Source organism: Coenobita brevimanus, chromosome 111 (genome assembly GCF_032717465.1).
Source record: "Coenobita brevimanus isolate Jiangsu-jjx chromosome 111, ASM3271746v2, whole genome shotgun sequence".
Classification (NCBI taxonomy): domain Eukaryota; kingdom Metazoa; phylum Arthropoda; class Malacostraca; order Decapoda; family Coenobitidae; genus Coenobita; species Coenobita brevimanus.
This window is the reverse complement of record NC_137064.1, coordinates 5,545,842-5,573,723: the sequence shown is the minus strand read 5'-3', so window position 1 is coordinate 5,573,723 and position 27,882 is coordinate 5,545,842. Positions and strand designations below refer to the sequence as shown.

Below are 27,882 nucleotides of genomic sequence, written 5' to 3'. Positions count from 1 at the left end.
TAACATTTAACGAAATGAACGATTATTTTTAAAACTGTCAAAAGTTTATCACCCGTGGATACCTTTAATCGTCTCAGATTTCCGAGAACTGCTTTGTTTCGACTGAACGAAAAATTTCATTTGTTACCTAACCGCTAGGGGAAGTAAGTTGAATTATGTGAAATTTCGTTCGAGGGCTTACCTGCACTCTAACTGGCTGCCACTCAGGACATGGTTGGTGTTATCAGTTAACTGCAGTTGAAACAGGACGAGATTTTTACCAATTACGTTGTAAAGGAACAACCGTACTGAGTCTGAATGTTTGTTGCTTTCAACAAGCGCATCGTATCGTCGTTCAGGGCTTGGAGGAGTATTCCATCAGCGGGAATGTCAACTGACACTGAAGTCCTCGAAGTAGTTCATGACGAAGGCAACAAAGAGTTCTATATCAAATTGGGAAATGGTAAGTTATGCTCTTGTTAAGAGTTGGGGATTTGAATGAAATCAACGTTTAGGAATTACTCGCATTAACTCACTATTGCCTTTCAGTATTTTTATTTTTTCCCCCCAGCTTTTACATCAATAAATATTTCAGTTCAGCTCCTATTTTTTTTTTTTTCCCCAATGATTCGATGATTGTTTATATATACAGTTTGCATTTTCTTCACTTTCTTCTTGCCTACATTCTCCTTTTAGCATGTGTGTTATAGCTATTGGCCGAGATCAAATCAGTGTGAAATTATTCCAAGTTAGGTCACTCCCAGAATGCAAGGAGGGAGGGGTACCAGGAAAAACAATTACAGAAGATCGTCACACTGAAAATGAAACTATGAAAAATGCAGTAATATGGGGTTACTGTCATTTATCTTATTTCAGGTTGTTTTTGTGTCTTAACCCCACTCTGGTACAGCAGGCCCATCGACCACAGATAGGTAACAGCATTACGGGTATTTTGGAATTACACCCAGCAAATGGAGGCTGAAATTAATATGGTCACCATTTAGTTTATGTAGTTGTATTTCCCTTTTGCGCTCATGTGTCTTCGTCCCCTAATACACCTGTTAAAATTAGGATAGGTTAGGTTATGGTGAGTTGGGTTAGGTTAGGTTAGATTAGTTTAGTTCTTTTTAATGTAAGATGCATTAGAAGACAGAGATAGGAGCTGGATAATCTTCCACCTCCACCATGTTTACTAAATACCTGGTACATAAAAGAGAATTTGTGAAGGATACATTCTGAAGAGAAGTGCTTAGTATTTCTTGAGTTCAGTACGGTAATGAGCATATTAATTTCAATAATTCATTACAGGAAGTGGGTGTAGCTGGGCCGATGGGGGTGCCCATCTTCCACTCACTTGGTGTAGTGCTGTTCTACTCCAGGGTGATTTTACATGAGTGACAGACCAAATGATTTCCTGCAAGCCAGGAAATCATTTAATATGCTGGGTGTTAACCTTATAACCAACCAATACATGTCCATTATGAGTCAACAAGTGGGTTGGCGGATGGTTAGTGCCCTTCCCTGGAAAACGACTAACCAAAAAAAACAAAATGCTTTTGGCCATGACAGACCAACAGGTGATGACCAAGGACCATATAAAGGACATGGTATAGATTTCAATGTGGAATGTGAGGGGTGCGAATGATAGGTGAAAGAAGAGAAAGATTGTCCAGGTGCTGGAGCATGCAAAGTGGACATATGCGGATTGACTGAGACCAAATAGCATGGTGAGATCGTGGAAGTTTGGATTGGGTATACATGTGGGAGTAAATGAGAATGAGAGGGCAAAGGAGGGTGTATGTATTATTTTGTGTAAGAGGTGGAAGGAGAATGTATGAGAGTATGCATCATTTGGTTCAAGGATTGTGTGGGTAAGATTGAAAGAAGGAATACAAGTGGGGACAATTGTGTTTGTACCCTCAATCCTCCTAAATCACATGTTCATAAAGCACGGATTCGTAAATCGCGGCTAAGTGGCTGTCAGACTGCCGGCAACCTTAAATCACTGTTGTCACGAAAATCGCGGACCTAGGCACCCAAGTGGGCCTTTTCCGAGGAGAACCATAAATCGCAGCATTGAAACTGAAAATCGCAACCCAACAAACAATCACTGCGCGTCCCTGGTGGCAAGTGTGCATACTAATGCCGCCATGTTGTTGTTCTTGTCCCGCCAGTCTGCACACTACAGACCGTTGCCATGGAGTACGAGAGCTACCTGCCTTTTTTGTGCAACTTCCTCCTGCCTCCTACCTGCCATGGCCCCTGAGGCTGTTGTGGAGGCTGTTATAGAAGACAACGAGCACTTGGAAAGGCAGACCAACCGTGAAGTGAATGTGCAGGATCGTGGTGGGCCTTCTGTGAAGGAGGTCAGTGAATTACTTGTTTGCCCCTCCCTGTAAAACAAATAACTCAAAGTCAAATGGCCACCCCTTACGGGATTATGGCGTCTGGCAGTAGATAGATAGATAGACATAGACTTGGCCAAGGAGATCGTGAAATCCACTGAACATTATGAGGAAAGGTGTAGTGAGAGTATTGGTTACCTAGAAAAAGTTGTGGGTTTTTACAAGGACTTGCATAATCGCAGAGTTAATGAGAGACATCAGGAACTCATCACCCACTATTTTGACCGGGTAAGGGCAGAAGCTGAGCCTGAACCACAGCCTGGCCCTTCACACACTGAGGACGTGGATGACTTAGTATCTGTCATCTCTGAGGCAGACTTTGAGGACTTCCTGAGGGAGGCAGAGGAGGTGGAGATGGGAGAACAGCATGAGGGAGCACCCCCACCTCATGCTGAGATGTTCTAAGTTCTTCCCAACACCACCCCACTCCATTCACTTAAGCAATTTCGTCATAGGATTAAAGTGAGATCCCTTAACATTGCTTATTTCTATGTAATACATGCACTGAATATTCCTAAATTTGTATGTTTGTGTTTGATGGTGCCTAGATGGGTGTAGATAGGGTGCTGTGGTGGCGGTGTGGCCAGAGTCCAGACCCAAATTAATTTTTCTCATAAGAGTTATACATGATTCATAAATCACGGAATTCGTAAATCACGGCAGTGGTCCAGACCCAAATTGCTGCGATTTACGAGGATTGAGTGTATATGTGCCAACGGAAGACCGTGCAAGCAGAGTGTGTCAACAAGTGGGTTGGTACTAGGTGCAGGAGAATACAGAGGTTGAGGGAGTGGACTTTCTTACCACTTGATGGTGGTGGAAGTCATGGTATGCTTAAAGAAGTTTGAGAGGAGTGAGAGAGTGTTTTTGATTGGAGATATGAATGGAAAAGTAGGGAATCTGAAGGTGAATGGATTAGTTGGTGAGTGGGGTGTGCCTGCAGAAGTGGATGAGAATGGTAGTGCTCTAGTGGACATTTGTGTGGGGAGGGGGTTGATGATAGCTAATACCCTCTTTAGGCACAAATGACCCACAGATATACATGGCGAGTGATGAATTATGGTGTGTGTGGATGAGAGCATGAGAAGGTATGTACTGGATGAGGAATAATACAGAGGTTGAGGGAGTGGACTTTCTGACCACCACTTGATGGTGGTGAAAGTCATGATAAAAATGCGATAAACAAGTAAGAGAGAAAGGTGGAAGTAGTTCATACAAAGAGAGTTGAAAGGTTACAAGAGGATGAAAAAGAAGACAGAATATAAGAGAAAAGTGGAGGAGGGATTGGGTAACTATGATTTAGAGCAGATGGGGGAGGTGGAAGGTGTGTGCAAGATACAGTATTCCCATAAGTAATCTGTGCAGTATGTGAGGTGGTGTGTGGGGTGAAGAGAAGACATAAAGGGGTGCAAGGAACAACATAGTGGAATGAAGAGGTGAGACAAGCTGTGGTGCAAAAGAAGGAAGCATATAGCAAGTGGACGGGAAGCAGTGGCATGGAGGAAGTTGAGAGACGGAATAGAGAGTTATATGTAAAGAAGTGAAGAGATTAATAAGAGAAAGTAAAAAGGGAGTGGATAAGGAGTTAGCCTAGGAAGGAATTTGAATGTGAAGTGGAGGGAATGTAAGAAAATGCTCTGGAAAGAGGTAAAAAGAGTAAGACAGTGTGATAAAGCAGGTACGGTGGTAGGGGAATGAAAGATAAAAATGGTAGATTGCAGGTGAAGGGAGAAAAAATGAGCAGATAGACAGAACACTTAACGAATTCTTAAACATAGAGAATGAAAGTAATGCGAGTAGAAGTGGCTGGGAGATGAGAAGAGAGGAAGCAATCAGTAGGATGGAAGTAGTGGAAGCAATGAAGAAAATCAAAATGGGCAAAGCCCCAGGAGTTGATGGAGTGTGTGGTGAAATGCTGAAGCATGGGGGAGAGATAGTAATAGATTGGATGTGGAAGATGTGCAGTTTGGTCTGGGAGGCAAGTAGAGTCCTGGAGAATTGGAAAGTATAATTATTCCACAGTACAAAGGAAAAGGGGAAAAAGAAATTTGTGGTAATCATTGACGCATTTGTCTTCTTAGTGTAATAGGAAAAGTATATGGTAGGATGCTAATTGACAAAGTTAGGGAAATAATAGAGGAATTAGTTGGAAAACAACAGGGAGGTTTTAGAAAGGGAAGAGGTTGTGTAGATCAGATATTCATTGTAAGGTCGTTAGTGGAAAAGTTTCTAGAGAAAGGAAAGCAGTTGTGGATTTAGAGAAAGCATATGGCATAGTGGATAGACAAGGAATGTGAAAAATATTAAGAATATGTGGAATAAATGGGAAGCTGTTGAATGCCATGAAGAGTATGTATGGGGGTGCTGAGGCTGCAATGCATGTACCATAGATGGTGAAGAGAATGAATTTTTTGGTCTGAATGTTGGATTGAAACAGGGATATGTCATGTCTCCATGGTTGTTCAGTCTGTTATGGATGGAGTTATAAAAGAGATACAAGATAGGGCAGTGGATGTTGGAGTTGCCCTAATGAGAGAAGGCAGTGTTCGGAAACTTCCTGTTCTGTTGTTTGCAGATGATCCTGCATTGTTATGTGAAGACAGAAGGGAACTGCAAGGCATGGTGAATGAGTTTGGGAGAGTGTGTAAGAAGTGGAATCTAAAGATGAATGTAGGGAAGAGTAAAGTTGTGGACTTCGAGAGGAAGTAAGTCATTGAATGCACAGTGAAGTTGGATAGTGAGGAAATGGAAAATGTGATTGCATTTAATTTAGGTACTTGGGTAGTCTGATGAGTAAGAATGGAAATCTGGAAGATGAAGTGCTTTAAAGGGTTCAACAGGGAAGAAAGGTTGCTGGTTCTTTGAAAGCAGTGATAAGAAATAGGAAAGTGAGCATGGAAGTAAAAAATTCACTGCATGATAGTACAGTATTGTGATACCATCTCCAACATGTGGAAGCAAAGCTTGGACCTTGTTGGAAGGGCACAAGTCAAGTGTAAGAGCAGTGGAATTGAGTTATTTGAGAGGAGGATGTGGAGTTACATTGAGAGACGACTGACAGATGAGAAAGTGAAGGAGTGATGTGGTGTGGATGCAGATGTGATACAAAGCATTAGGGAGGTGATTTGGCCATGTGGAGAGGGATGAAGAGCAAGAGACTAATGAGGAGAGTATATGTGAGTGAGGTGGAGGGAGGGGAGAGGGAGGGGGAGACCAAGGATGAGATGGAGGGATGGAGTGGAGAGGTATATGAGAGAGGGGTGTGTGAGCTAGGGGATGGCAGCAAAATGGCAGGGGACAGGGCACCATGGAGGCGATTTGTTTGTGGGCACCCCTTTCAGGATTAAGGTGTCTGGCCATAGATAGTTAGTTTGGAATATTTACTTAAGGAACTGTTTCTGCAGGGTTGACCTCCTAGCACGGTATATTACTGTAAGTAGACTGTGTAGGGATCCAACAGGTCTTCCCCCCGACCTTCCTGTGGTTGGCAATACCTCACTAGGATTGTATCAGGGTCCTTCCCCAGGGCGAGGTGCAGGGAAATGTGAGATATTGCTTCTGGGTGGATATTGCAGCTGCTCCACCCAGGGTGCATAAAACCACCACATGTAGGTGCTTTGTCAGCACCCCTTATTATATATACACTCAACCCTCGGCTATCACTCCCAGTTGGTCCCGCTATGGCTGCGTTATAGCCGAAACCGTGATAGCCGAATTGAAGAACTTATGGTAATAATTCTAATTGGTGCCGTGACCTCAATATTTACCTCTAAGATACCTTTTTTGTACCACATATTAATATATAATAGTCTAAAAATGAGCATGTTTTATGATGTGATCACGATTCTTATAAATACCCCTCACAGTTGATTCATTGATGTTATGTTTCTTCCATACACTTGGCTTGGTCTCACCATTCTCTATAAGTTTCACATTTCCAGTTTATCTGCATAACATAAGTTCTTCCTCTTCTTTATTTCCCTGCCAGGTGCCGCAGCATTATGTTGGGTGATGGTAGGGGGATGGGGAGGGGGTACATTGGCCATGGTCATATCATAAAAAAGGTTATTGTTCTCGCTATCACTGTTCACGGTCTGAGGGCGCACACTTCAATGGTTTGGCGGGCAGGAGACTTGGTCAGGCGGCCAATCAGTGCTCGGCTGGCACTGATGTCACACGACCAGTCACGGAGTGAAGCTTTTGTTGCCTGGGTGGAGCACTGGAGCCTGGCCTTTCTGAAATTTTCGAACATTTGCGGTGCATGATAGCAGGCATTTAGTGCGTGATAAAGGTATTTGGGTAGCTTTTTATATAGGCGTGATAGCAAGATACGCTATAGCGGAACCCGTGATAGCCGAGGGTTGAGTGTAGGTTGTAAACAGTAACAGATCATACATGTTACTCCCTTCCAGTACTGAGGCCTAAAGTTGTAGGTACATTAGCAGCGATCAGTTTTGGGCATGAGTTTTGCAGTGTTGTATCTGATACTGAACAAGTGGCTGGACTGGAAGCTGGCTTGAGCAGGTGAGAGTGTAAACTCATGCTGGTCCAAGTGAGAAGTGCTGACAATGTTTCTTGCTTCAAACAGCACAGGTTGTGGCATTAAAAGGACACAGTTACTCGTTGTTAATGTTTCTCTCACGTCTTCCATTTGGGATGCATCCCATATGAGGCACAGTGACAGAGCATTTACTGCACTGCACTAGAAGAGGACTAGGGAAAAATATGGATTTCTGGTACAGATTTACCAACCTGCCTTCACCTCTGCCTTCTAACACCTGCATATTCCCAGTGTGGTCTAGGTCTAAGTCAAGGTTATAATCTGGGACAGTGAAGGCTAGTGCCTACTGCCAGGTGGGGATTTAAATGAATGTGTAGCTCAGTGTACTGTTTTTTTTTTTTTCACTAACCTTGCTTAAAATTGCCATCTCTCCATCTTCAATATGGACATGTAACAATAGATTAGCCTAAGAATATAGTGGTAGTCCCCCCAAAAGTACGATTGAGTTACCACGTGAAATAAGCTGCAAAAGGACAAAAATGTGTGCCAGGTTAAAGTAAAATGGCAATAGTAGCATTGCCAGATTTTCAGTTTCAGAATATGGGACACAACCATCATTTTATAACTTATTATTTTTATTATTGATGGTTGGTGGTGGCAACCATTATCCACTTACTTGATGCAGTGCTGCCTACTTCTTCCTTCACCTTCATCATTCTTTTTCTGTGTTTACCTTCCTGTCTTGCTGTTTCTCTCATCTACCCTGTCACTTTTTATTACTCTTCTTTCCTTTTCAGATAGCCTTACATTGAGTGACAAGCCTAATGGTTTCCTGTAAGCCAGGAAACCATTTACGATGGTGGGTGGTAACCATATAACCAACCCACATGTGTTCCCTATGTGTCATCAAGTGGGTTGGCAGAAAGTTAATGCCCCTCCCCGTAAAACAACTACAGTAACTCAAAACGACCACCCCTTACAGGTTAATGGCATCTTGCTGTAGATAGATGGATTGATAGATTTTTATTATTATTCCTTTTTTTATTGAAGGGTAGAGGGGAAGGAAGAAATGTTAACTAATGCCTTCATTGCAAAGGTATTTTCTGATCTGAATAAAAGTACAGTATCTGGCAGAAGGCAAAAGAAATTAAAATTGCAATAGTTCTTTGTGAAGAGAAGATTACCCTTTATTTCAAGGGATGACTAATCTGTTTTACTTTGGATTGCACCAGACAGCTTAACTTGGCATTGGAAAACTTCCCAATGCCTGAGGGTTAAGAAAGTGTCTTGATTTAATCCATGAACCGTAGAGACAACCTAACTGGTATGTGTTTTACTCCATCTAATGCCCAATTAAATCTCCCATGGTCTGAGGGTTAAGGGAGATCGCAACTGACCAGTCTGGACATGTCACTTGTCATCATTACTTGAACACATGCCACTGGAAAGTGGCATTAAATTTTATGAACGAGTGCAGTGTGATGCTACTTTGGACTGACTTTCCCTATATGTTAGCATGCATCACATTGAACACATGTGAGTGCTGTGCATGGATGTATTGCTGGTGTCACTTAGTACTCTGTTGATTGCCTTACAAATTTTTGTGTGTTTGTTTTCCTGTTTCTGGGTAATAACTCTCTTCTTGAAATAGTGGGAAGTGAGTTAGGATGAAAATACTAGTGATTTTGATGCATAATCGTGTCGCATGGTACAAGGTGCATGATCTGTGGTTTAACACATGGTCTCTGTTTCAGATAAAGCCTTCCTGCAGTATGAGTTTATGGACCCAGAAAGAAGAAAGGTGGACCTGCAACACACGGTGGTACCTGAGGCCTTCCGAGGGCATGGTGTTGGCAAGGTGCTGGCCAAGGTAAGGAAACTGGTACTGTACCATGACAGCCAGTTTATTGTGTCTAATGTTCAGTAAAACTAAGTTCAGAAGTACAGTGGTAGGTGCAACCTCAAGTTTATCTGGATATGAACCCAGTAGACCATTGGGAACTGGGCACTTTGGCTGAGAGATGCTCGTTGAACTTATGCTGAAAGATTGCCTGTGTTATAGTGAGGTGCATTAGGTGAGAAAGTGTTCTGGGGGCTGCACTGCAATGTGTGTTGATTAACTATTATTATACCTTAATTATATTTTGTATCTTAACAGTCTGCCATCTTTTCTGCAAGTATAGAATCCACAGTTCTTCTCCTTTTCCAGGAATCACCCAGTTGTTCATCATTGTTTTCCAGACACCGATTATCTACTGTGGCCAAACTTTTCTACAGCATGTGGTCAGATTTTCTTTGATCACCTTCATTTTACAAATATTAGTCACAGCCTTCTTCCACTCCACTGGCACAGCCTCACTTATCCATGCCTTCTGTCTAATACTTCACTCCACTCTATGTACTGTACATCATAGAAGAAGTAAAACTGATACCTTTGCACTTTATTTTGCAGGTAGCATTTGATCACTTTGTGGGTAACAGTCAGCAGATGAAGCTAACATGTTGGTACCTACAGAAATTCTACCAAGAAAACACTCAGCAGTACCAGAGTCAAGTTATCCCTTAGCACATCCTCACAAACTGCTAGATTTACTGTATTGTAGCTAAATATATGTATGGGAAATTAACTATGGCATTATGAGAAATGTAGTAATGCATGACCAAACATCAGTGTTGTTTAGGAAGACTGGCTATGAAGAATCTGCACAAGAGTGTGGTGGAGCCAGGTGTTACACCTAAGTCACTCTTAAATTCACTTCTAAAGTTTAAAAGTCAAAAATTATTATGATGTTCATGAAAGACTACTGTACATCAGTCGATGGGAGCTGGTGATAATAGGCTTAGTTGATTAATGGTACAGGCTGAGCTGTTAATGATGCTTCTACTAGTAAGTAATTACCATATAAATCTTAGACAGTCTACCAGTATTGCACTTTGTGGAAAAAAACATAGGAAGTTTATTTTTCTTATTAAAATACTAAAACCATGCAGCAGTTTTTATTTGTGCCATGCACTGTTAATAAGTTCTTGTTCTAGGTTACTAGAGGACTGTCAGAAGAGAGAGAGAGGTTTAAAAGTACATGGAAAGTGGAGTGGTTCAAGAGAGGCAAGTTGGTGGTGTTAGGAAGCATAGAGGCTGAAAGAGAGCTGTGTGAAGGTGTTACTGGACAACCTCATGATTTACATTGACAAGAGTTGTGGCAGGAAGATGTCCGACATATTTTTTGGGCAGATCATACAAGTAGGTCAGATGCACTGTACACTGTGTTGTTTCAGTAACAGATATGTGAATGCCAGACTCTATGATGTAATGTGTTAAACAGACTAGCTTGACACACAGTACGGTAAATTCATCTTCATAACTGGTCCTAAGTTGTCGAAGTAACCCCATCCTGTCCAGCTGAGCAGAACCACCAACCACAGGCAAGCAGCTGCTCCTGCAGGGCCATCCCATGCACTGAATAGATATTCCCTAGCATCAGATACTGCCTTATCACAGTGAAGCATGGGGAAGAATGTGGAGGTTTGGTTGTCAAACAGACATCACATTTGCATCCTTCCATCCAGTTAATGGGGTCACCATAGTGGGCTCCACATCATCCTATTATTTGATTATTTGGTTAATACCCAGCAATGTAAATGGCTTTCTGGGTTACAGGAAATCATTAGGCTTGTCACTCAATGTAGAGCCCCATGAAGTGAAAAGAAGAGAAATAAAAAGTGACACAGAAATGGGAAACGAGGAGGGCAGATGTACATAAAGGACGATAAAAGTGAAGGAAATAGGCAGCACTGCATTGAGTGGGGAATGGCTACCATCAATGATTGTGGGTAAACAATGTGAATCTATCTATCTATCTATTTCCAGATGCCTTAATCCCACGAGGAGTGGCCACAAACAAATTGACTCTACGTTGCCCTGTCCCCTGCCATTTCACTGCCCTACCCCCAGACCACACACCCCTCTCTCATATACTGTACCTCTCGACTCCATCCCTCCACCTCATCCTCAGCATCCCCCTCCCAATCCCCCTCTCCACCTCACTCACATACACACTCCTTATCAGTCTCTTGCTTTCCAACCTCTCCACATGGCAAAACCACTTCAATGTATTTCTTCTAACTCTCTACAACATCCACATCCACACCACACCACTTCCTCATTTGTCAGTCTCTCTCTCTCTCCATGTAACTCCACATGTTCCTTTCAAATAACTCATTTTCACTGCTCTTACTCTTGACTTGTGTCCTTCCAACAAGGTCCAAGCTTTGCTTCCATATGTTAAGTTGGTATTACAATACTGTCATGCAGCACCTTTTTTACTTCCATGCTCACTTCCCTAATTCTTATCACTGTTCTCAAAGAACCAGCAACTTTTTTCCTCTTGTACCCTTTCAAGCACTTTATCCTCCAAACTTCCATCCATACTTATTGCACTACCCACGCAGTGTGAATACTGAATGGATAAACTTGTCAATAGTTCATCTTTCTTAACTCTCTAAAACTAATTTTCCTTTCAAAATCACCACACATTACTTATATACACAGGTATGAGGGCAAAGGTTGAATTAAATTGTAAAAGAAGATATTTTAATCTATCTATATACCTAGGCTGCTTCCCCCAAGGAAAGGGAGTTAGCCGAGACAGGACAACACACTCCCCAGTTACTCATCCATTCAAACACATTCATTCGCATCTTAGCCCCAAAGGGGAGAAGGGACAGATCCTCACCGTACCACACCGCACAACGGTCAACTGCGCAGTGCAATCAGTGACATCCGCAGCAGGGCCCGACGGCAGAGCTGGTTTACCCCTGCCACATCATAATAGACCCATCCCCTTACCTACGCCTGACCTGACTAGCTGATCAGACCAAATGTGGGAGAATATCCCCTCAGTGTACTGAGAGCTGTGTCATCATTCATTCATTCAAGTTCTCTCCATTTATTTCTGTCATGCACAGCCACTCTTCCTTGCTCAACAGACATCCCTCTCACATCGAGCGCTCTCTTCACACTGTCCGTCCACCCTATTTGTGGTCTTCCTCTCAGCCTTACACCTCTCACATCAGATCTAGTTATCTTTTTCACCAATCACTCATTATCCATTCTCTCCATATGCCCAAACCATCGCAACACCCTCTGCTCAACTCTACCAGCCATCTCCCGAACAACTCCAGTTCTCCTTCGCACTTCATCATTTCGCACTCAATCCATATGCGTAACTCCACACATACTCCTCAGACACCTCATCTCCATTACATTCAAACTTTTCCTCTCTGCTACAACCATATTCCATGTTTCAGCCCCATATAAAGCAGTCAGTACCACAACACCTTCATACAGCCTTCTCTTTACATCCATTCTAAGCAAACGACATCTAAACACTTTTTTCATTCCTCTCAGCACCTTACGTACTTCATATATTCTAAACTTCACTTCTGCATCTATTCTTCCATCCACAGCAACATGTGACCCTAAATATTTAAAACACTCTACCTCCTCAAGCAACTCACCATTCAAAACTATATTCATCCCCCTACCATCTACCAACCTCGTACACTTCATCACTTTACTTATTCTCATTTACTTTCAATTTCCTCCTTTCACACACCCTTCCAAACTCCTCTACCAACTGTCTCAATCTCTCCTCTGAATCAGCCACCAGTGCAGTATCGTCTGCAAACAGCAGTTGCTTCAGATTCTACTCTCCACCATCAACATTCACCTGACTCAGACCTCCACCTAAAACTCTTGCATTCACCTCCCTTACAACACCATCCATATAAATATTAAACAACCAAGGCGACATCACACGTCCCTGTCGCAGCCCCACTCTCATGGGAAACCAATCACTCACAGCATTTCCCACTCTTACACACGCTCTACTATTTACATAAAAACTTTTCACCCCTTTTAGTAACCTACCATCAAGTCCATACAATCTTAAAACAGTCCACAAAGCCTCCCTATCAATTCTATCATACGCTTTCTCTAAATCCATGAATGCCCAAAACGCATCCTTGCCTTTCGCTAAATACTTTTCAAACACTTGTCTCACAGCGAACACCTGATCCACGCATCCCCTCCCTCTCCTAAAGCCACACTGCTCATCACCTATCACTCCCTCTGTACCCTCTCTAACTCTCATAATTAACACTCTACCATACACCTTACCTACAACACTCAACAGACATACCCCTAAAGCTAGTACATTCATACTTATCACCCTTGCCTTTATACAATGGGACCACACAAGCACTTGCCCAGTCAATTGGCACCATACCTTTCACAAAGCACACATTCAACAATCTTACTAACCAGTCAACAATAGTCACTCCACCACCCTTCAGGCATTCCACAGCACACCCATCCATACCTGCAGCTTTTTCTGTTTTCATCTCCTTTACTGCCTTCTCCACTTCCTCCTTCGTGACCAAGGAATCATTCAACTCTCCCAGCACATTTATTCCTTGCACCCCTCCATCCGCCACAATTTCAGTCACCCTTTCCTCCTCTACCTTTAACAATCTTTCAAAATACTTTGCCCATCTCTTCCTTACTGCATCCATCTCAGTTTAACATCCTTCCATCCTCTGCTTTTACTCTCTCTTCCTTCCCAGACTCTCCCTTTCGCACCCTTTTAACTTCCTTCCAGAACATTTTCTTATACTGTTGAAAATTTTCAGTCAGCCGCCTACCCCACTTCTCATCTGCTGCCACTTTAGCATCATGCACAGCCCTTCTCGCCCTATTCCTCTTTTCCTTATACCTCTCATATGACACCTCATCCTTCCTCTGCAGCCACACTTCATATGCACGTCTCTTCTCAGCCACAGCCATACTTACTTCCTCGCACCACCATTCACTTCCTTTTCTTACACCACCACCCACACGTCTCACACCACACACCTCTTCTGCATGCCCCAACACAGCACTCTTAAACAACTGCCATTCTTCCTCCACACTGCCATTTTCCTGATCTTTCACTGCGTTCCACTCATCTTTCAATTTCTCCTGATACTCTATCATTTTCTCTTTTATCCAACTCACTCACTTTCAAAACCTCCCTGCCACACCTAACCCTCCTAGCTCTCACCCATCTCTTACCTACTCAACTTTCCCTCCACCAGGTAGTGGTCAGACATACCTCCACCCTCCCCTCTCAGAACTCTCACATCCAACAATCTTCCTATCACATTCCTAGACACAACCACATAGTCCATCAATGATTTATCCACAACCATTCCACCCTCCTGTCTCACCTATGTATACTTATAAATATCTTTCTTCTCGAACAGCGTATTTCCAATCACCATCTCTCACTCAACACACATCCCTATCATTCGTTCCCCATTTCCATTTTTTCCAGGCATACCATGCATACCAACTACACTTCCAGCTGCTACATTTCCCACTCTAGCATTCAGATCTCCCATCATTATCACATTCACATTCGCTCCAAAACTCTGCAGACATCATTACAGAAAGACTCCCTCTCTTCTTCATCCCTTTCACTACCAGGCCCATATGCTCTCACAAACACCCACAACTCACGTTCAAATTTCGCTTTCACCCACATCAGTCTCGATGACACCTCCTTCCATTCAGTCACACACTGCTGTACTTCCGGACTCACTAACAAGGCCACACCTTCTCTTGCCCTTCCTCTATCAACACCAGACAATCTTCCATTCACACTTCCAAACATAGACTCACCCATCCCTTTCATCTTCGTTTCACTCAAAGCTAACACATCCAACTTTCTTCTCACAAACATTCTCCCAATCTCCTCCTTTTTAGCCTCAATCGTACTACATCCACGCACATTCATAGACCCAGTCTTCAGGGTACAGGGATATCTCAATCCCCCATCCCTTTCTCTGGCCTGTCTCTTTTTAGGAACTAAAAAACAGAGGAGGGGGTCCCTAGTCCCCTCACCCTGCCCCTTTTAGTCGCCTTTTATGACACGCAGGGAATACGGTGGCAGTATTCTTCCTAACACAACCTGGCCGCAGAGTAGTAGTACCACCCCATAGTACGGCCAGATTTTAAGAGACATTAAAAAGCATTTTCATATTTTAAAGTTTAAAACTTTCCTAAAAAGAATAGCCAAAAGAGCTTGAGGTGATGGTGCTCTTCTGAGATGTGAAGCCTAGAGTTACTTAACCTCAGCTCCTCTCTAGCTCCTGGAAACCTTTCAAAATCAGCCTTCTATTATGCAGCTATGGTAGAAATTACCATACTGCTCAAAAGTTAAAAATTAACCTGGATAAAATTAATGAATGTGTATAAGGTTACTGTACAGGTGTGAGGAAAAGGGCTAAGGTTACTGGCCCTTAACTCTGTCCACCTTCTCTAAGAAGCCCTCAGAATCAGCTAGTCTTGACCTCTGTGGCAATTATCATCAAAAGCAACTCTATATAAGACTGAATTAACACCCTTATTTTTTCCTTCTATGCATGAATAGATCATGGATGGAGGCTGTAAATAATGAATCAGTACACAAAGAACATGCAAATAAAGTTCATTGCATACATTATTTAGTTCACTGCATACATTATTTAGTCTGTATGATGTATAAATGTAGTGTAGTGCAGTCTGTCCAGATCCACTTTGTGTGCCCTTTTAAACTGTATTCAGAGTTGTCCATAGACCACCAGTATTCTTACAATTAGGGAATTAAAACCTATATTTTTAACTACCTTGTTGGTTAAGTATGTGTAGATCTGTTTTCTGTATCTACATTTACTGAAGGTTCATGTAACATACTGGGATACTTTTGTTTGTTTAGATGTGAATGGATGGTTGTTCAGATAAAGTTATTGTTGTTGTCACTGTTTTGGACCGAACTCATCTGGACATGAACCCAGTGGACTACAGGCTGAAACTGACCTTGTCTTACAGTCCACCATCCTCCTTTCAGGAGGAAGGAGCTGAGGAATGTTTGTCTTACCAGGAGCATACCAGTGATGCTACATGAAGGCATCACTCCACCACCTGTACATGTACAGTAATGGCAAGGATATTAGGAAAGGTTGTGTACTGAAACAATATACTAGACTGTAATACCCTTGTATTCTGAGACTTTGATTCTCAGAATATATCTTTCTGCAAGTAAGTGTTCCATAGACAACACCTGTTGCCATCCCATTCCAAAACCTCTTCACTTCTACCGCGGTCATATTCTTAGGCACAACATTCCTCCTTGATGTACCATCAGAATAAAGCATGTTCACTTGACACACTGCCTTCCAAATACTTGTACCCATTGATCAGTCTTACAAAATATTTTCCAATTGCTGCATCATTTTCTTCAGTTTGTTAGCATTCCCCCACTCTCATCCCTTACATTTCATATTTTTGCTAACATTCATTCCTTCATTATTACAGCTCTCCCTGTTACATTACAGATTATCAGAGTTGTTTACGATAATTTTTCTTCCAGATCGTATTATATCTTTTTCTTTTTTCTCATTATCATGGTAGGTGATGGCAACTCTCATCCACTCACCTGATGTAGAGCTGCCTACTTCTCCCTTCATCTTTCTCATTCTTTTTCTGTCTGCCCGTCTCTCTTCCTATTTCTCCCATCTTTCCTAACACTTTTTATTACTCTTCTTTCCTTTTCAGTTGGCTTTACATTGAGTGACAAGCCTAATGGTTTCCTGTAAGCCAGGAAACCATTTACAATGCTGGGTGGTAACCATATAACCAACCCATATGTGTTCCCTTCATGTCTACAACTTGGTTGGCAGAGGGTTAGTGCCTCTCCCCATACAACAACTAACTCTGAGACAGACGGCCACCCCTCATAGGATTATGGCATCTGGCTATAAGACAGATAGATATAACTTCATAGATTTCTTACTCTCAGCATATTCCCTCCTTCTTTCATCAGATCTCTCTTGCATTTGTCCTAGCCACTTGATTTATTTTTTCTCCAACCTCTCTTTAAACCTCCATATCCCATCAGGCTGTACTTTTCCTAGTAGTTGATACCCTTGCAATACCAAACACAGCTTTAGCATTCCTAACACTCCCTGTATGCATTCCACAAATTTTACAAATGCAATCTTAACTCCTACCCTACCTTCATTCATATTCATCCTCCATTCCTTAGTTCCTCTGCTTCTCTCCTTTTGATATTTTACTTTGAGTTTTCTTCTTGCCCATTATCTTCTAAGAATCTCTGAGCTTCAACCTGGATACGTCATATGGTCAGATAAACCACCACATCTTCTCACCCCGTATTTGCAGTAACACTCCCAAGTATCTCCTCTTTACAAACACATACCAATAACCAGTCAGGCTCCTTTCAATATGCTCTCCACTCTCTCTATACCATGTGTTTTTGTGTGGAGAGAGGGTGGGGAGAGGGAAAAGAAGATCAAGGATGAGATGGAGATGGAGCAAAAGTATATGAGAGGGGGGGGGAAGCAGCAAAATGACAGGGGACAGGGCAACATGGATGAAGTTTGTCTCTGCCACCTCTTATGGGAATAAGGCATCTGGCTATAGACTAGACAGATAGATAGATTTGTATACTTGTTTGTGTTTAGGATATAAATGACTAATACATAACCTTCTTTCCTGTCCTGTTCTTCAAATGCCATAAAGTATCATTCTCCCTTGGCACTCCAGAACAACCTGCTACATCATTGACAGGTCTGGTGTCACATGTTTGTATCATATACAAATATATACAGTATATAGATTATGACCTTTGTATGATATGGGTAGATTTTTAATCCATGACCAGTCAAAATTCTACATAAGCTAATAGTATGCCTAACACTGCCATATCACTCACAGTAGATAGATGTGACAAATGATGGCTTGTTTTAAGAGAATGAGCTGTTGCAATTTTATATTTGCTTTAATCATACTCATTTTATTGTAGAAGTGTAATTGATGTTCTTGTGTATGTAGAGGTGTGTAATGACCAAAATGAAACTTTAATTAATCACACTGTCCTGGCCGAGATTCGACCTCCGGCCCCCACGCTTTGTAGGCGCATACATTACCACTGAGCCAAAGAGAGGATTCCCACTTTGCCTCTGAGCAATGGGGGCTTTTATACACCCCATTACATCACTTTTTTTTCCCCTTGGTAATTAATTTGATCAGTTTCAAACACACGTGGTAGCGTAGCGCATTAGAGGCCACCAACGGGGGCACTGCGGACCACACCGGACAGCTCACCTCTGGGATGCAAGGCTGTCAACAACATCATTGCCCTCAAGGCCTTGCCTCACATCCCACACCGCTGCCAACGAATGTAATAACCAAGACTGAAACTTTACAGATTAATCACTGGTCTGGCCGAGATTCGATCCTGGGCCCTCGTGCTTCATAAGCGCGCACGTTACCATTGAGCTAAAGAGAGGATCCCCGCTTTGCCTCTAAGCAATGCGGGCTTTTATACACCTCATTACTGGTGGACACATATTTTTGGAGAATGCTATACCATTTTACAGTTGGGTGACTGGTGGTTAATAACCAAGAAGGGGGGTACCCTATATACATTAGGTAGTGATAGTAGTTGTTCCCTAGGCAGTCTGGCCGAACAGCCCCGAGTCCCTTAGGAAGGCCATGGCCGAGACCAGGCTTTCCCACAGAGCTCTCAAAGAGTGTATGTTGTGTTGTTGGCATAGGTGATTGTGTGCAATGCAGTATTCCATAATGTGCTTAATAGTAAGGGCTGCTGTGTTGCATCCTGGACAGGCATCAGCGACGGAGTCATCCAGCCTCTTCTGGTAGCTTAAGAGGGCTGGATGGTGCCCACATCTCAGCCTGGCCAGGTGGACCCTGTCCTCACGAGGAAGATAGGATTCAGAAGGGTGGATATCAGGAGGCCGTGCATGCAGTTGTGTGTTGTCTTTAAGTGACTGAATGGAGCGGCGAGTGATCTGAGTGTGGATATGCTTCTGGAAGCTGGTCTGAGGTGGGCAAGGGGGGAGAGATGACAGTATTTGTGTATGGTATCGTGTGCTGGGTGTTGTTTTGATGTTCCTTGGTGTGGGTGGATGTGCTGCCATGTACTGTAGTGGATGTTGTGGGTTTGTGGAGGCTGCAGCAAGAAGCTGGGTGCCTCTCATGTCTAGGTGATCCTTGACTTTGAGGACTTTGGTTGTTCTTGTTGCTTAACCCATGTCTGTCTGGCCAAGCAGATCTGTTGACCACAGGAATGTAAATACATCTGTGGGGCCATCTGCAGGTCCAATACAGTTCATGTTGCTTAATCCTGGTCTGTCTGGCCAGGCAGATCTGCAACCACAGGTAAGCAATTGCTGTACTTCTGTGTGGCCATCCTACAAGTCCAGTACAGTAGGTACACTGTGTAGGGATCTAGCACCCTCTTGTGCCTCACCAGGGTCTTTCCCACAGTGAGTTGCAGGGAAATATGAGGAGGTTTAGCCTCCAGATGGACGTCACAGCTGCTCTGCCCAGGGTGCTCAGTGCTACCACGTGTAGACTCCTCACCAGGTACAGCACCAGAACTGTATTATCTTGACTACTATTAAAGCTGCAGCACACCTCTGGAAATCACCTGAAAGCTCATGGAAAAGTAATAGGAATTACCTATGTGTCTTTTTTTAAAGTTCATCATATTCCTTCAAAATTAAAAGCAACAAAACTGGATATCTCAGAAACTATTAAAGCAACAGCTAACCTACATGCATTGTTGAAAAGCTATAATAACAATGCTATCAAACTTCGTTTGAACACATTCCTTACTTTCAAATGTGGACACTTTTAACTTAATCTAAAATATTCCAACCTGCCTCTCATTTTCTGAATCATGTATCATTTTAATGTTATTTAGTCCTCCTCTATCTTACTGTCATTAATTTCTGCTCTATCCATGATCAAATGTTAGTTCAGTACTGCAACCTTTTTCTATATGTCAATTTTATTACAAGTAGATCTTTGCTGTATCAAACTTCGATATAATGGATTTTGGATTTATCAAATGCCTCTGAGCTCACCAAACTTTGTCAGCTATATTGAATAAGGGACCATAAATGGGGTGGTACAGTGTACAATGCCTGTGTTTCCTACCCTTTTTACTTCAACCTGGGTTGAAATTGCCCCCTCCCCATTGTGAGTGCTGAGTTGCAATAACAGATTACAGAAATACAATACTAGTCATGAAGAAATGCTATGACTAGGATGTGAAATAAGCTGCAAAAGGGCAAAATTATGGGTGGGGTTAGTGTAAAATGGGTATAGATTTCATTTACAGTACTAGAATATGATACTGTGGTCATTTAAAGCATTTTCAATCATGTGTTTGAATTCCCACCTGGGGGAGGGGGTGACACTTGTATTTATTAAACTTTCAGCTTTATCATCAAACGAGGCTTCCCCCTAATTAGTTCGATATGGTGAGGGTTTACTGTTTTTAATGTTCATCACTATTTTCCACCATGAGTCATGTATCACATACAGTATAAACAATTTATTAACCTGTTCAGCCTGGGGATTTACCAGTACAGGCAGACCCCATGATACAATACCCCTAGATGCGATACCCAGGCATAGTGATGGGGGTAGTTATACCACCCTACCCCGCTGTGCAATGGCCAAACCCCGGTACCTGTGCTGTATGACTTTTTTTTTTTTTTTTTTTTTTTTTACCGATTTGATATTATAGACTTAAATTTTGTTTAAGTTGATTTATAAACTGTTTTTACTCTTAGATTAATATGTTTTAGTCATAGGTGGGGTGACCATTGTCATTCTGGGGTACAGTTTACTAAGTTTGATTTCTTTGACTTATTTTTGATGATTTTCAGATTTTATTTTTGGGTTTAGGTGAGTTATTAACTGTTTTTTTACTTAGTTTTGTTAAAGCTCTTGAGGGTTTAGGTAAACTAGAAACTTGTTTTTGGACTCATTTGGGTGGCTTTACGACTTGGCTGGGGGGTAAACCCACAACTCAAAAACGCATCCCTATACTTTACATGTTAAATCTACCCTGAGATACGATACCCTGCCTAGCGATGGGTTTTACTTAACCAACTGTATCGTTAAACCGGGGTATGCCTGTACCTGTATGACGTCCCCACAGAAGCAGTTGCTTACTGTGGTTGGCAGGTCCATATGACTGGACAGACCAGGTTTAAGCAACAACAATGACTCAACTTAGGACAGGCTTTTTGAACTGGAAGTGCTGCTCTCGGGTGTCTGCCCTTTCCTCTCCTCCCTCCATCCTCTGCTGTCTTTCTTTACTTCATTCTTTCCACCTCCTTCTGCCAACAGGTGACTTTACACTCCCTCTTTTGTCTTTCTGTTCTTCATTCTTTCCTCTTCCTTCTGCCTGTGGGTGACTCAACACTGAATGAGAAGCCGAATGGTCTCCTGTACACCAGGAAACCATTTACTATGTTGGGTGGTAACCATATAACCAAATTATGACGCCTGGTGGTTTAGTGGGTAATTACGGCACTCCAATCAGATTGAGCTGGTGAAGGTTTACGTCCAAGGGATGGTTGGGGTTATTGCTCATGTAATGCTACTCAGGGATGAGTAAGGCTGGTCAGTCTCATCTTAAATGTCAGGACCAACTTGCCTAGCCCCAGGCTCCTATGCTCCTCATGAGGCAACGTAGGATTGGATGATGGATGGATAGATGGAAGGATTATACTATATATATAGCCCTCAGTAATTCCTTCACTACAACAGGTCTCTCTTGAGCTGAACAAAATTATCTGGATATACCAGTAACAATAATAATAACAATAATATTTATCATCATAATCTAATCCTGTGTTGCCCCATGAGAAGCGTAGCAGCCCAGGGCTAGGCAATTTGGTCCTGACATTTAAGATGAGTGACCAGCCTCACTCATCCCTGAGTGGCATTATGCAGGCAATAAACCCCAACAACTCTTTGGATAGAAACTTGCACAGGCTCCATCTGACTGGATCACTTAATTGCCCATTAAACCACCTGGCGCCATAATTTGGTTATATGGTTACCACCCAGCACAGAAAATGGTTTCCTTGTGTACAGGAAACCACTTGGCTTGTCACTCAGTGTACAGTCACCCATAGGCAGAAGAGGAAAGAATGAAAGACAGAAGAGAGAGTGTAGAGAGTGTAATGTCACCCATAGGCAGAAAGAAGAGGAAAGAATGAAGGAAGTAAAGACAAGAGTAAGGAAGGGAGAAAAGGGCAGTCAACCAAGGGCAGAACTACATTGAGTGAGTGGATGGTGTGCCCCCACCTACCACAAATAACAATAATAATAATAATAATAATATTTAAGAAGTTACTCTAAATACTGGTACTTAAGGTAGCAATAATATAAAGAGTATAAATATGAGTATACTGTACAATTTACAGTTTGATTAAATTAGTATAAGTTACAAAAAATAGCAATATATCCTGGTAAATTACCAGTACAAAATATGGACACATATATGTAGTTAAGTATCACGAAAAAACGAGCCTATAAAAGCAGCTACACTGATTTGTACAGCCATCAAAACAGAAAATATTACCAAAGCTTCTTCAACCAGAGGGTGTCTTTTTAACTGTATTCCAACCAAGATCAGTTAGAGTTTATTCTGTTTAGTAGAAGGCCCTAGTGGAGAAGGGGTTAATGAAGGCTGTAACTAACATTATACCAGTTCATCTGTTTGGGAGCTAAAACAATATGACATCCTCAGGCTAAAGAGAATAACTGCACCCACATTCTTCTCACACGAAATTAGGGTCACTCTTTTATGGCTGAATGTCTGTCAGTGGAAGGAGTTTTCTTATTGCACAAAAATACTATTTTCCAAAGATTAGAAAACAGGGGCAGCAGTGAGACACTACAGACAGCAGAGCATACCAGTAAGCAGCAAAGAAGCAGAAACATGCCTGAGCAGTAAGACAAATAATGTCAGTATTTCTTTGGCTAAAGGTAATTAAAAGTCACATAAATTACATATACTGTAGTTCTCATTTAAAAATGTGTCTTTTAAAGTTGCTTCACCATAGGCTGATGATAAATTTGAAGTATGAAATAAGTATTTTTGTGTTTTAAGTCTACCTCAAGCATCTCGTGTAATTTTTTCCGCTTACGAGCAGCATTTTGCCTGCATGTGCTCTAGACTCTAACCTCATTACATTTGGTTTCCCTTCCCCCACTTTTTCTGGCTTATTCTTGTAACCATCCATCCATCCATCCATTGCCAGACGCCATGTATCCCAAATGGGGTGGCCAAGGGCTTAGAGTTAATTGTTTTACGGTGAGGGGCACTAATCCTCCACCAACCCCATTTGATGTAGGGATGCCAACAGCATCTGGTGTTCCCAGGCAGTCACCCATCCAAGTACTAACCAGACCCAACGTTGCTTAACTTCGCTGATCGGATGGGAAGCGGTGTACTCAACGTGGCATGGCCGTTGGCAATTCTTGTAACCTTTAAATTATTTTATTCAGCTTGGGAGACTTTTCAAACTGGATGGGTTAGAAGTTACCTTCATTAATTCTCTAAAAACATGTAAATCTTTCCCAAGCTAAATAAAACTGCAGGTAGTAAAAGATAAACTATAATTATACAGTGTGTGTGTGTGTGTGTGTGTGTGTGTGTGTGTGTGTGTGTGTGTGTGTGTGTGTATATATATATATATATATATATATATATATATATACACATCATCATCAGCCATTTGAGTATCCACTGCAAGACCGGCCTATCCCAACCGAAGTCGGGACGATACAGCCAATGTACCTCTACCAAGTGGCTTAGGCTGTCTAGTAGAGATTGTATGTAGGGTGAGAAGTGCTTGTAAGTGTAATTGTAATGTTGGAATGGCTTTGGATGTGTGTGTAGTCTGTGAACCAAGTGTAATCGGCCCGTGCAAGCCGGCTGGGTGCAAGCATACTTTATAGTAAGCGACACTGATTCAACCACAGCACTCCTTGTGTCTGCCAATGCAGTACGTGGCGGGGTGAACACTCCCAAAGTTTATTACCCTGGCGGGGCGCAAACCCTGGTTCACCCGTGTACGAAACGCACACTCTACCACTGTACCACAGAGGCTTAAATATATATATATATATATATATATATATATACAAACACACACTCTACCACTGTACCACAGAGGCTTATATATATACACTCAATCCTCGTAAACCGAGTGTTTATAAACCACGGATTCGTAAACGGAGGCAAAGCGGCTGTCAGACTGCCAGCACCCTTAAACCGCTGTTAAGTCACGAAAATCGCGGATCTAGGCACCGAAGTGGGCCTTTTCCGAGGAGAATCGTAAACCTTGGCATTCAATTTGATTACTGCGACCCAACAACCAATCACCACCCGTCCCTGGTGGCAAGTGTGCATACTAATGCTGCCATGTTCTTGTTGTTCTGCCCACCAACCCACACAGTACAGAGCATCGCCGTGCGGTACGAGAGCTACCTGCCTTTTTTTGTGCACTTTCCCCCCACCTCCTACCTTCCATGGACCCTCCCGAACCCCCAAAGAAGCGCTCTAAGCACTATGGCATCAAGAAGCAGCTGCCATTGTCATACAGTCAACGTTTGGAGCTCATTTGTCGTGTTGAGAAGGAAGAGAAGTTTGCAAGCCTGGCGAAAGAATTTGGGAGGAACGAGTTGACCATAAGGATGATCTACAAAACCAGGGAGAAACTGAGGAAGTGCATCAAAGCTTACGGGACTGGGCTCATTGACGGCTGGGTACGGTGCAGAGACGAGGCAGTAATTTAGACAGAAAGATGTCTGGAGATGTTCGTCCTGAGGCAGGCAAGGAAGAATGTTCCAGTCGACGGCTCAGTCATCAGGGAGATGTCTAAGAGTTTTCACAAATTGGCAAGTCAGCAGCTCGGTATCAACCCCCCTAAGCCCTTCCATGCTAGCCATGGATGGTTGTCTAACTTTCTGAAAAGGAAGCACCTGAAAAACGTGCACACGACTGGAGAGAGAGCGTCTGCTGACGTGGCCGTGGCAGAGGACTTTTCAACCGTCCTCCAGGCAGTTTTGGAGGAGGGGGTTATACAGGAGAAATTGTTTTCAACATGGACAAGACTGGACTCCAGTGGAAAAAGCTGCCTAGCACCACATATATCCCACATCAACACCAAAAGGCCCAGGGAAGGAAGCTCGACAAGGGGTGCTGCACAGACATTTTTTGTACCAATGCCAAGGAAACATTCAAGATGAAGCCTTTTGTTATTAATAAGACAAGAAAACCCCACGCCTTCCGCAACCTCAAAGACATGGATCAGTCAGGGGTGTATTGGCGTCAACAGGCTAAGGCATGGGCTACAACAGGCTTAGTTGTGGACTGGTTTGACAGATTTGTTGAGGATGCGAAGGCTCATTGCAAGCGTGTTAAGGTGCCGTTCAAAGTGTTGCTACTCATGGACAACGATCCTGCTCACCCACAAGCTCTAACCTCACATCACCCCAGCGTCAAAGTTATGTTCCTCCCACCCAACACCACCTCTCTTCTCCAGCCACTTGACCAGGAGATAACAGCGAATACGAAGCTGTTTTACACCCAGTTATTTTATCGCCAGTTTACCTCAGCTGTCATCGATGATGCACCGGAGCGGCAGCTGCTGAGAGAGATCATGGCAGACAGCGCGACAGTGAGACAGAGGTGGATGTTGTTGAGCCTGACCCCGGAAAATGTCGGGAGGTGTTGTCAGTGTACCAATTCTGGAGGAAATTCAACATCAAGGACTCTATCGATGCACTACTAGAGGCCTGGGGCAAGCTTAATGTTGCACGAGTGACAACGCGCCAACTCAGAGTGCAGAGGACAGTGTACAGGCTGTTGTTCAACTGGCTCGGAATCTGCCAGGCTGTGGTGAAGTGTCATCTAGTGACATAATGGACATGATTACTGAGAAGGCTGACGATGCTGAGGCTGTCGTGGAGGCTGTAATACAAGACGACGAGCACTTGGAAAGGCAGAATAACCGTGAAGTGAGTGAAGTGAATGAGCAGGAACGTGGCGAGCCTTCTATGAAGGATCTCAGTGATTTGTTTGTTTACGTAGACTTGGCCAAGGAGATTGTGAAATCCATTGAACGTGATGAGGGAAGGTGTAGTGAGAGTATTGGTTACCTAGAAAAAGCTGTGCGTTTTTACAAGGACTTGCATAATCATCGAGTTAATGAGAAACATAAGAACTCATCCCCCACTATTTTGCCCGGGTAAGGGCAGAAGCTGAGCCTGAACCACAGCCTGGCCCTTCACACACTGAGGACATGGATGACGTAGCATCAGTCATCTCTGAGGCAGACTTTGAGGGCTTCCTGAGGGAGGCTGAGGAGCTGGAGAAGGGAGAACAGCATGAGGGAGCACCCCCACCTCATGCTGAGAGGTTCTAAGTTCTTCCCAACACCACCCCACTTCATTCACTTAAGCAATATTGTCGTAGGATTAAGGTGAGATCCCTTAACGTTGCTTATTTGTATTAAATACATGCACTGAATACTGTATTCCTAAATTTGTATGTTTGTGTTTGATGGTGCCTACATAGGTGTAGGTAGGGTGCTTTGGGAGGTGGTTGGCCAAAGTCCAGACCCTAATTAATTTTTCACATAAGAGTTATTTATAAACCGCGGCAGTGGTCCAGACCCAAATTGCCGCGGTTTATGAGGACTGAGTATATATATATATATATATATATATATATCCATCCATCATCCAATCCTGTGTTGCCCCATGGGAAGCATAGAAGCCTGGGGCTAGGCAGTTGGTCCTGACATTTAAGGTGAAAGAGACCTCACTCATTCATCCCTGAGTGGCATTATGTGAGCAATAAACCCCAACCATCCCTTGGATATAAACCTGCACTGGCTCAATCCGATTGGAGCGCCTTAATTACCCATTAAACCACCAGGCGCCAAAATTTTATATATATATATATATATATATATATATACATACTGTACATACATATATATATGCAGTGCATGTGGATGGTGAACTAAGTGAATTTTTCTCTTTGAAAGTTGGGTTGAAACAGGGATGTGTCATGTCTCCATGGTTGTTCAATCTGTACATAGATGGGGTAATAAAAGAGGTACAAGGTAGGGTAGTGGATGTTGGAGTGGCCCTGGTGAGAGAGGATAGTGTTTGGAAACTCCCTGTACTGTTGTTTGCAGATGATACTGTGTTGTTGAGTGAAGACAAAGGGGAGCTGCAAGGCTTGGTGGATGAGTTTGGGAGAGTGTGTAAGAAACGGAATCTAAAGGTGAATGTAGGGAAGAGTAAAGTGATGGTCTTTGAGAGAGGTGAAGTCAGTGAATGTACAGCGAGGTTGGATGGTGAGGAATTGGAAAATGTGAGTACGTTTAAGTACTTGGGTAGTGTGATGAGTAAGGATGGAGGTTTGGAGGGTGAAGTGCTTGAAAGGGTACAGCAGGGAAGAAAGGTTGCTGGTTCTTTGAAAGCAGTGATAAGAAACAGGGAAGTGAGCATGGAAGTGAAAAAGTTACTACATGACAATATTGTGATACCAACTCTAATGTATGGAAGTGAAGCTTGGACGTTGTTGGAAGGACGCAAGTCAAGAGTGAGAGCAGTGGAAATGAGTTATTTAAGAGGAGCCTGTGGAGTCACATGGAGAGACAGGCTGACGAATGAGGATATAAAGGAGCGTTGTGGCGTGGATGTGGATGTGATAGGAAGCATTATGAGGAACACACTGAGGTGGTTTGGCCATGTGGAGAGGATGGAGGGTGAAAGACTGACGAAGAGTGTGTATGTGAGTGAGGTGGAGGGGGAAAGAGGGAGGGGGAGGCTGAGGATGTGATGGAGGGATGGGGTGGAGAGGTATATGAGAGAGGGGGGTGTGAGCTGGAAGCAGGGGAGTGAAATGGCGGGGGACAGGGCGACTTGGAGGCAATTTGTTTGTGGCCACCCCAAACGGGATTGAGGCGTCTGGCAATAGATAGATAGATAGACAATACGGTTTTCGTCACGAAAGATCCACCATTGACATACTCAATCTCTTA

At 42.9% G+C, this 27,882-nt stretch overlaps 1 protein-coding gene and 1 non-coding gene across 2 annotated transcripts; one reads left to right on the top strand and one right to left on the bottom strand.

The window, feature by feature from the left end:
- The first annotated feature begins 222 nt into the window (after positions 1–222).
- LOC145417798 (protein NATD1) lies at positions 223–9,835 on the top strand. Its single transcript, XM_080286413.1, has 3 exons — positions 223–442; positions 8,640–8,755; positions 9,338–9,835. Exons 1-3 carry the CDS (start codon positions 298–300, stop codon positions 9,449–9,451), a joined length of 375 nt encoding a protein of 124 aa, XP_080142539.1. The 5' UTR covers positions 223–297; the 3' UTR covers positions 9,452–9,835.
- A 13,340-nt stretch (positions 9,836–23,175) lies between these two features.
- Positions 23,176–23,294, bottom strand: LOC145417916 (5S ribosomal RNA). The gene has a single exon (XR_013900581.1). It is a non-coding gene; the product is annotated as a 5S ribosomal RNA (ribosomal RNA).
- Between the last annotated feature and the right edge of the window lie 4,588 nt (positions 23,295–27,882).